This window comes from Argopecten irradians, chromosome 3 (assembly GCF_041381155.1).
Source record: "Argopecten irradians isolate NY chromosome 3, Ai_NY, whole genome shotgun sequence".
Taxonomy (NCBI): domain Eukaryota; kingdom Metazoa; phylum Mollusca; class Bivalvia; order Pectinida; family Pectinidae; genus Argopecten; species Argopecten irradians.
The window spans coordinates 57,630,212-57,641,694 of NC_091136.1; the positions used below are offsets into that span (position 1 = coordinate 57,630,212).

The 11,483-nt window shown below is 37.4% G+C and overlaps 1 protein-coding gene across 1 annotated transcript; it reads right to left on the reverse strand.

Moving 5' to 3' along the window:
- Positions 1-3,464: 3,464 nt before the first annotated feature.
- On the reverse strand, positions 3,465-4,934 carry LOC138319754 (sex peptide receptor-like). Its single transcript, XM_069262887.1, has one exon. It carries the CDS (start codon positions 4,932-4,934, stop codon positions 3,465-3,467), a length of 1,470 nt encoding a protein of 489 aa, XP_069118988.1.
- Between the last annotated feature and the right edge of the window lie 6,549 nt (positions 4,935-11,483).

An 11,483-nucleotide genomic window follows, 5' to 3' on the forward strand; every position in this document is an offset into this window, starting at 1 on the left:
CCATGATTTTTTTTTCGTGAAGTTTTTCTATTGGCGGTTGCTGTGGAACCATGAATATATATATGAACATATTTGATGTATTAATGGTATCATTGGGGAACCATTAATACAGTATCTCTACCAACGAAAACATTTTAAAATTCCAAACCACGAAATTAAATTACACGCGAATAATTTTGTTACACACAGTACGTAGTGTTTCACCCCGTCACATTGTAGAATTAGATTGTTACATGTACATGTACGTGTCACAGATTATCTTGTATTTTGATAGAACGGACAATGATGTAGTTTCATGTAACACTGATCGAGCTAAAGGAAAACTCTTTAAATAAATTACAGGTGTTAAAGACCAGTCCAAAGCATAGTCATATGTACGTGTATGTTTTTATGTAACGTCATTGGCAGTTTTGTCACATGACGTCAATATTCATGACGTGATGATTTGACGTCGCTAATTTTGTCATAATGAATGTAAATGTTGCCTCATTCAAAGTCGCATATCTCTTAAATGCTTTATCCTACGGCTTTAATATTTTGTAAACGTGATATACACACCATTAAGTAAATAAAAATGTGAAAAAATGAAAATGTGATTTTTCCTCATCTGGGCCCATTTTGTCAGTCGCCGTCACAATTGTGTAAACTGTAACTAATTCTCATATCCCTGTGGTCCATTCCCGTCACTTTGTCCATAGATGACCGCCTTGGACTTCGGAACGTTGATTATGACACGTTTAATCCGAATTTCAACACATGTGGAAAAATATCTGTATATCTCTTTATCATTCAGGTTATGTATTGATCATTTAGGGATTAGCGGGGCTTCCTGGTTACTGAACGGCCAGTCACCAGATTTATGAGGATTAAAAAACCATGTGTGACAACCATGACTTCTAGGTGTTTTTTTTAAAATTACATATCAAATTGATATGTGTTGCCTTTTTTGCAAAGCCATCTTGGAGAATTGTTATTTGAATTGATATTTTCCAATCCTTCATATTCAGAGGTTGCGAACGTTTGATCCATGAAAAAATTGGCAATGCGTGAATCACAAAAGATATCGAAATTTTTATTTAAGCATTCGAACTTAAGTTGCAAAATTATCCGGTATTAAATATGGTACAAATGTATATGGATTTTCTACAAGAACTTCGCGTCAAGTCTTGGATGTTGGTGCTATCGCCATGATCACAGGCCTTCCACTGTTCAAAGTATATGTTCGTGAATCACGAATATTCAATTGCATGGAATTGTGCCACTGTTGTGGATCTACATCTAAAACCATTCTGTGGGCCTAAGAGTAGAGGTGCTGTATATTATGCTTATCTCTGATAACGGACGCCATTACATCTTCACCCCAGACCGTTTTCATATCCACTGTATGGCCAACAGCTTATTGGTTAATTTCTTATACGTAAGGTTAATTAGAATTGTAAACCAATGGGAAATTAATACACCTATTTTTTGTGGAAGGTCTTAAAGTCTTTCAGTCAATGAAGAGTATTTGATTTTTTATTCAATTGAATCTGTGAATTCAGGAGAAGAGTTTTGATTTAGTCATTTTAACCCATTTTGGCCCCGCGCTGCTGACCACAGGCTACTGGCCCCTGGGGTCAGCAAGGACCAGTTTGAATACGATGTTAAAATGCTATTTTAGGCTAATAATTCTTAAAGTTTTACTCATTGCCTATGACAATTGAGCAAATAATGCTCATAAAAGAGTTTTCCCTATATACATAATAGTAAATTTGGCCCCCTCTTGTCTTTGGAATCCACATAGTCTGGAAGCAAGACAGAGTTTTCACATGTAATGTTTAAAAAATCATCGCGTAAATACTACCTTTTTTAAAAATCTTTTCGGGAAGAGAAAAACAAACTTTCTACACGCCAGACTAAGAAATGGATCCAGTACCCTAAGTAATGATTATACTCTTCCAACAAAAGATACTTGATAGAACAATTGCCAAGTCGATTTAAAAGAATCCGTATGTTAAATCGATCCAAAGGTTAGTGAATTATTGACCCTTTTCAAAACTTGCGTATAGTAACGTGCTTATCATGGTAACCTACATTTTCGGGAAATAAATGCTTCTTGCATGTACTACAACAATATTGTGAAGTTTTGGTGAAATTAATTTTAGGTAGAATTGCTGGGGTGGACGACAGACAGACCGAACTTGGTTGGCGGTTATAAAACCAGCGCGACAATCGAGTGAGTGTGTTGAAGGGCGTCCGAGACTAGTAGTTGTATATGTGTCGTCTGGTAGAAAGTTCCAGATGGTTCTCTGGTTTCTAAATGTCGTTTTGCATACTTTAATTTGTCGCGCTATACAACACTTTGGTCCGTTCTTGTGATGAAATATTTAAATGATTACAAGATATGGGAAAAAATTCCAATGAGCTCTAAGCTATCTGCTTTGAATTTGGTAGAAAGTCACTGACCGATTCACTTATATCATAAGGGCATGACATTGGTCATCTACCATTTGTATGATATCGTCAAAGTGATTGTGTGTGCTGAAGAGAATCATGGACATTCTCCCACTGAACACTGTATAATTACCATTTCTACACGTTTTGTCTTCTTGAAATCCCATCTACTGCCTAGTCACGTATGTAGCATGGAAAACTAGAAAAGTTTCAGCTAGGAACGGAAATCAGATTTTACAGTTTTCTATGACAAACTATGTACATTCTTATCGTATCTTCAAATTACACGTTTTTAATAGTTTTATTCCAAAAGATACTAAACCCAGGTACCATATTTTGTCAATCATTTTCTATGCACGTGTTTTGACTGATGCAAAGTGTAATTTTACCAAAAATATTTTAGTTACATAAAATATGACTAGACATTTACAAGAGTGGATTTCAACGTAAATCTTCACACAGCACCTTGCATTTGGCCCTTCCTGACTAACGTCAAAGGTAAATAAAGTGTGCTCTGACAGAATTGGAAAAGTGTTGCCAAGCTGATCGTAAACCGTCTTAATGTGGAAGTGAGCTTATACAGTATAGGATACGTTCAAAGGAAACCAAAAATACTTAACATCACAAATGAATTTATAGAAGAAACAAATATCGCATACACATTGATCATATAAAAGCGCAATGACAGAGGACTAGGTATATTGAAACACAATCAAAATTCTTTTCATTGTTATTTCTTTGATATTTTTCGACGAGGGAAGCAGTCATTTCATTCCAATATTACGGGTCTTCTTTCAAAATGTACAGATGAAGTTAAAGGATAACGCATGGTACAAATGTTACAGGGGAGGAGAAAATGTACACATGATGGAAAAACTATGACAAAAGAGACCATTTTACCACTGTGTTCAAGTCATACCGACCCTCTCCTATTTTACACATATACCGTTGTAAACAGTGCGATGCCGTTGGTAATCATTTCCGCATACCTCTCCGTCATTGAAGAACATCCATAAATCCTGGAGACTTGGCTACCCCTCGGTGATCGACGTCCTAGACCTTGCCCGGTCTCCGAACTCTTGTCCTCCTCGCCTACACAGTATCAACTGTTTCAACTGCTGCCTGAAGCGGTCTCCATGTATCACGTACACCAGAAGGTTAACAAGTGGTGTGATTGCGATAATGATGTTTGTCACGAAGGCAGTCACAAGGATAGGTCTCTTGACAGTCCCGTTAGTGAGCGCAGCCCAAGAAATAAGGAACGCCGCAAACGCCGTCGGTATTTCGGCCAGCAGGAATACTATCAACATGTTCAGAATCACCAAATTAAACGTTCTTGTGTTTTCCGCGTCCCCATTCCCCTTTTCATTTGTCGTCATTCTATGGTTAGCTTTCACAGCCGATTTCCATCTGAGCACAAGTTCGACAGATAGAAAAAACATACCCGTGCACGGTATAACTTGTATGATCACGCACCGCGATAAATAAATCTGGCCAATACTTAACTGGGCATAAGCGTAAACAGGGTATCTCAAAATCGTCTTCAATTCTTCGTTGTTAGCGGAATACACATAAACGATAGGGTAGTCGGCCAAGGTAAAGAACCCAGGGATAAAGACGCAGGTGACGGCAATCACAACGAGCAGCATGAAGATGACACAGACCTTTCTTCGCAGAAACCGACTGAATGTGTAGCTAGGGTGCCGCAGAAGTACGTAGCGTTGTATGGCCAGTCCAAAGTTGAGCCATATTGAAATGCCATGACAGATCGGGGAGACGATGAGAAGAATGGCGATAATGGCAATACAATGATGGTAGGGGACGTAGGATACGTAGTTACCGAGAGTCAGGTAATAGAAGAGGTACGGGCAGGGTACGGCGACGGTAAGGGTGTCCATCATAGCTATGGCCACCAGTAACAGGTGTGCTGCGGACAGAAACCGGCCCCGCAGGAAAGTCAGTATCAGGACAGCGTTGGACACCAGCACAAGGAGAACTATAAACGGGTAGATATAGCCATAGAAAAACAACTCCTCATTCAGTTCAAAAAACTGTGTAAAGTTAAACACCTTAGAGGCTAACAGGAGTATATCTGTACAAATTTCGTCAGAGCTATAATCTTCTCTATTCTCCATACAAAACTCAGTGACGTCTCCAAGATGAAGTATCTCATTTTTTGAGAGAATATTTGAACAACTGATAACGTCTTCTTTTTTCCATTTGTACGTTCTTGCACAATACGCAACCTGAAAACCAAATGAGTTAGTTGCGTTCTCCAAATCTGTTCGGCTTTGAATGTCATATCCCCGTTCTTCGCTAACGATCTTTAAGAATTCCAAGTTCTTAAGGGTCAATACGATCCTTCGTGATGCAATACCAAATTGGCCGGCAAGCGCTAGAGCCAACTTTAAGCAGGTAGATACCCAGTCAAACCCGTTGACGGTGACTTGAAAGGTTTCTTCACAGAATTGCTTGGCTGTGATAGATATATTGTCCGCCATTCCTGTGGTGTCAGGGACTGGTTACTCTCTCTAGTGTCGACTGTGTAATCCACGGATTATAGACACTAGTGACATAAACGGGACCAGACACGGTATTCGTTTTACACTCCGGATTGTTACACTTCGTGACGGGCAGATTAGTCGTCGACAAAATCAAACGGAGAACAATGTCCAATAAATAGTTCTAATGTATGGGTACGTGGGCATGCAATGTGGTAAGGACGTCCAAGAGGACCGCGAGTAAATAAAATAAAAAAAGTTAATATATCTAGATTACATAATTACCATGTCCTCGATGTCGAACATGGATTCAATATCGATATCTCGTTAACATCTTATCGTTCTGTCAATGTATTTGGCGAATTTCAAGTTAAAAGGTACCTTAGCGCCACTAACGATTCATAGAGACAGACAATACCTTAGCGCCACTAACGATTCATAGAGACAGACAATACCTTAACGCCACTAACGATTCATAGAGAGACAGACAATACCTTAGCGCCACTAACGATTGATAAAGGGACAACCTTCGAAGAAGGAAACTCCTGTCCACTATTTTCTTTAGTTTGTCAGCACGTCAACTACCTCAATATATAACGAATTTCGTCAAACTTAAAGGGACATGAACCTAAATAAACCATGTAAATTTGAGTAAAATACATATTTAAGACGTGTCAGATACCTTACTAAATAATATATATCAATTATTGTGCAAATGTGTCAAATAAAATAATTATAATGGAAATTCCATCTTTCTGTATTTTGAACCGGCCCGGTCGAATTTTGTAACGATAGTATAGTAGGGTTGAACTTTAGTGACCTCCCACAATGCACTGCATATGTAAACAAAATGATGGGTCAAAAACGTGGGTGAAGCGAACACAAACGAATTCCGATATAAAACAATGTACGCCAAGAGTCAGTAACGTGCGCGATTGGGAAAGTGTGTAAATATAAATGGATGAGACGGGAGCAACTCCCCACTTTAAACTTGCGTAATGTACATATGTGCAATAAGTCAGAAACCTCCCTTCGCGCTGCCCTGTCGAATGAAAAGTCTCGTTTCACTTTTAACTTATCATTCTTACGCTAAATACAAATTGTTTTATAACAAATATGGCTTAAACTTCATTTGTCAACCATCGTAAATTAGAAAATAATCATAAAATGTGGAAAACTAATATTCCTTGTCATGTCAGCAAGTTTGTTGTTCATTATAACCTCGCTTTCGGCCAGCTTTCGTTTTGTGCTCCAAAAATAGAATAAGACGGTATATTTTTATCATTTTTGAGGTAGGTATTCCCCACGTTTTCCTGTCGTTTTAGATAACCGATCATTGTAATAAAATACTCAATAAACATCTGAAAGCCATATCTAAGCATACCGAAAATTATTTAAGGTTTATGTCCCTTTAATTATTTGTGTAGGAATAATCTTAAATGCCGTTAAGTCAAATTTGATAATTTTTCACTTTTCAAAGAAATACAATATCGTATTTACAAAATTATCACTTTATTTTCACATGAATTAATAATTAATGAAATTACCTTGAGCAGATTCCAAAGTCGGGGTTTTATCGCTTTTTACATATTAAAGGTCCAATGTACGTAACTTTTCAGTTTGTTTTGTAATCACAAACATTTACAATGATTGAACATTGTACTAATGTACTAATGACCTAGAACAAAAATGAAAGTTCATCTGCACGGAATAATGTCATAATACACGTGTTGCGACATCGAACGGTCAAATATCGTCCTGTCATCTTGAAATAGTCGTCATTGCAAAACCGACAATTACCGAAACGTTTCGTATATGCCTCTTTTGCCAATAACAGGTTTGTTCAGCATAAAGGGAGTGGGACCACTGGTTCGTCCGTTGTCAGTATGTGACCGGGTCTGTTGCTTGGTGTCTTCGGCGGCTTGCTTAAGTGATATATAGTCCCCCTATAGAAGACACAACATGAATATAACACAATTTCCCAAAACACACCACCGCACTTCATACATGCAACATACCGCATACATGGAGGCCGTCCTTACTTGAACCTGGCTGTTAATTGGTCGTTAATTAATCAAACAATTTCTGTTTTTCGCGTGCGAAGTCGATCGGGTCACGTTGTATTTCTCTGAAATCGAGACTTTCCGTGAACTTATTTTTGACCACATTAATCATTTTTATTTTCAAATTGTTCCTAAATTTACATGGCTTTAGTCAACATTTTATGAAGAGAGAACGTGGCAATTTTCTTATATATATTTGCGATATATTGGCTCTTTAATGTAAGGTGTGGGCGGTAAGCGATGATTATTATGATCGTTCTATAACGTTAATCATCCTGAAATTCAGTATTCTAGTTAGCATTGACACCAACACCATATACGGCGGCGGCAATGAGGATTTATTCATAGGCGTCAGTCGTATCTATATATAACTTATTAATCTCCGTATAATGTACACTTTGTACGTCATAGAAGATAAGTTATCGATAATCATTTTCCGTTTGTTAGAATTTAATGCCAATCCATTCAAGATATAATATACAGTTTTGGTAAATAATATAATATACTTTGGAAATGCATGTTGTGTCTATAAGTTTATGATACCTAAATTTTATGGAATATTTTGGCGGGATGAGGAATACCTTCTACATAGATCAAAGACTAAATTATTCTTTGATCTGAGTAGAAATTTTATGCCTTCATTGAAGACAAGAGTGGTTGGTGGTTCGAGTTAAAGACCAGGAAATCAACTGATTACATTAGTAACTAACAATTAAGGCAAATTAAGGGACTCTTTAGTTGATGCCGTAACTTTCCAAGATTTCAAAATAGGTCAAAGGTTATTAACTTGAACAAACTTGGTAGCCTTTCATCCCAGCATGTTACAGGTCAGTTATCAGGTTTCTAGGCCATTTTTTATTGACATGAACTTGTTTAAAGTTTTAGCCTGTGACCTTGAACAAACAAAAATCTTTCTAAAGACGTCTCCTTGTATGCAATGTTGTCTGCATGTGTTGGGAAGCTGCTGTATATTTATTTAGTGTCTCCATGTAATAGTGGGAGTCTTGCTTGCTTTATACTGCTATCTAACTGCAGCATGCCGTCAAAGATACTCCACGAAAAAACGACAAACCAGTAAGAGCACTCCCTTTATTCAGAACGCTAAGCAGGAGCAAAAACTACAATGCACCATCTGAGAGACAATGCTGTATCTCGGCCAGGGGACAGAACCAAAAGCTTTCCTCAATGGGCGAACGCTAACTGAAGGCTAAAGAGGCTGTGTTTAATGGAGCCGTTCGGAAGAAAAGAAAAAACAAGAGGCCCATGGGCCTTAACGGTCATCGGGGTTCCGATATAGAATGAAAGAAAGACATACAAGATGCCCATGGGCCTTATCAGTCACCCGAGTTCGGATACAGAATGAAACAAAGACATATAAACATTATATATATTGGCCTATCAGGGCTTTCAAATCAGTCAGTGATTTTATAAATTTTACTTTTTAATCTATTAAATGTAAAGATGATCCATCGCTGACAAATGGTATTTTTTCACTATCAAAAACAGGAGCAGACGATTTAGTTTTTTCTTCAGTTACAAAAGTTACTTACTTTTCACCATTACCACCATTGAAAAGTTAGAGCTTCAAAAATATAAACATGAGGCCCATGGGCCTTAACGGTCATCTGACTATTGGCACAATACAACACTTAAAGAATATAGTAGTGGCAAAATATTAAGGCAATACAAAGAACTCTTTTAACAGAAGTTCAGTTTCTGATAAATTTGATGAATTAAACCATGAATGAAGGTCCCTTGGTCCCCACCATGCTACAAGTCCAATATCCAGTCTCTACTTACTTACTTATTTACAAGAAGCTGTTCAAAGATTTTAGCCTATTTGACCCCTGTAACCTTGAATGTAGGTCAAGGTCAATCATTTGAACAAACTTGGTAGCCATTTATCCCAACACGACACAGGTCCAATATCATGTCTCTAGGCCTCTTAGTTATTCACAAGAAGTTGTTTAAAAGATTTTAGACAATTTGACCCCTGTGGCCTTGAATGATTATCAAGATCATTAATTTGAACAAACTTGGTAGCCCTTCATCCCACAGACCCAATATCATGTCTCTAGGCCTCTTAGTTATACACAAGAAGTTGTTTAATTTTTTAGCCTATTTGACCGCTGTGACCTTGAATCAAGATCAAGGTAAAACAAAACATCTGAACAAAATTGATAGCTCTTCATCCCAGCATGCAACATGTCCAATATCAGTACCCTAGGCCCCCTGGTTCTTGAGAAGATGTCGTTTAAAGATTTTAGCATTTCTGACACCTGTGACCTTGAATGAAGACCAAGGTCATTCATTTGAACAAAGTTGGTAGCCCTTCATCCCAGCATGCCACGAGCCCAATGTCAGGTCTCTAGGCCTCTTAGTTATTCTCAAGAAGTTGTTAAAGATTTTATCCTATTTGACCCCTGTGACCTAAAATAAAGGTTAAGGTAATCGATTTGAATATACTTGGTAGCCCTTCATCCCAGCATGTCAAAGGCCCAATATTAGTACCATGGGCCTTCTGGTTCTTGAGAAGAAGTCATTTAAAGATTTTAGCCTTTTTAACCCCTGTCTTCGGTCAAGGTCATTCATTTGAACAAACTTCCCAGGATACTAAAGGCCGAATATCAGTACCCTGGGCTTTCTGGTTCTTGAGAAGAAGTCATTTAAAGATTTTATCCTTTTTGACTCCTTTGACCTTAAATGAAGGTCAAGGTCATTCATTTGAACAATCTTGGAAGCCCTGCATGCTGCAGGCCTAATTTGAGTATCCTGGGCCTTTCAGTTATTGTGAAGAAGTCGCTTAAATTAAAAGTTTACGCACGTTGCACAGCGCACGGCAAAAGGCGTACGACGACAGATGGTGCATCGTCTCAGGTGACCCTAAAAAATCCCTGGCACTATATCCTATACAGAATGAAGTACTGATTGCGCATGCACCAAAAGCAAAATATATATGTGTATATTATTATCATTATTCATTATTATTATTATTTGTCAATTAGACATACATATAAACCATTGTTGTTCAAATTATGTTTATGCTCTGTAGGTTCCATCTAATCTATGAATTCGAAAGAAGACTTTTTTTGAAATTTTAGTCATTTTGACTACGTTTTGCTCCGCCTCACTGGTCCCTGGCTATAACTCAGGGTAATAATTCTAACCAAGTTTGACTCATTTCCTTCGAAAATGAGCAAATAATTCTCATAAAAGTGTTTTTCCTAAATAAAATATGAAAAATTTGATCCCCTACCCAGGCGAAAAATCTGAAATCCCAGCTCTATGAAATTCACAACTTTTGTAAAGAGCCTTAAGACCTATAAAGAGTATCTGGTTCCATCAAATCTGTGAATTCAGAAAAAGATTTGTAAAATTTAAGCCATTTTGTCCCCTTAAAGCCATGTCCCTCTGCCCCTGGGTGTCGGCCAGGACCAATACGGATGTGATGTTAAAATACTATCTCAGGCTAATAATTCTAAAAAAAAAATTCCTATGAAAATTCAACAAATGATGCTTAAAAATGTGTTTTCCCTATGTAAACCACAGGTTTACGACGCACAATAAAAAAAATAAATAAATAAATTTAGTACTGTATTTTTTTTTTTTTTTTTTTTTTTTTTTGCGCGCGTCGTAAACCTGTGTATAAACTACAGTAAACTTGACCCCCTCTCCAGGGGTAAATGCGAGACCCAAGGGTAATATAATTCACAATTTTTGTAAAGGACCTTAAAGGGACAATTCACTCAGGCTAATTCTTTTACATAACCAAGAAGCAAAATATGAAGTAAATGTATTGTTCTACATTTCTTATGAAACATATAACATAAAATATTGACAAATTCCACGTCATTGTTTAGTATTTTAATTGATATCGTTGTAATTGCAAATCGTTGATCAATACGATTAAGCCGATACAATATGTACGCTGTACCCATACCAAAAGTCACTCACGTCAAACAAATGAACTACATAACCACTGAGGAGGCGACAAAATGATTTTTAGGCAAGACAATTCACCTAGTAAGGTAAACACACTACTATCAGAGCTATTTGAGAGGTTCTAGACAAAAGTTTCATTGCTCTACGTGCAAGTGACAGGGTTCGGCATACAAGATGTTCGACCACAACTTTAAATGGCGGACAACGAGCGAGTTTGAACGTTTCATACGCATTTCACCACCATGGGCTTTTCTGGCATATCACAGTAAAACTGGCTGATCTAATTTCCATTAGAACTGGTTTTTCCGCTATATGTACAAATGTTCTGATAGACTAAATTGTCCCTTTAAGACTTTTCCATCTATGAAGAGTATTTGATTCTACCATTTCAGAAATATTAGGACATTTTTGAAGGTTTAGCCTATTTGACCCCTTTTGGCCCACCTGGGACCATATAATTCACAATTTTGGTGACCTTTGGCCATGTTAGGTTTCTGCAAAATTTCTAAAAAATTTGGTTCAGCAGTTTTGGAGAGGAAGTCGA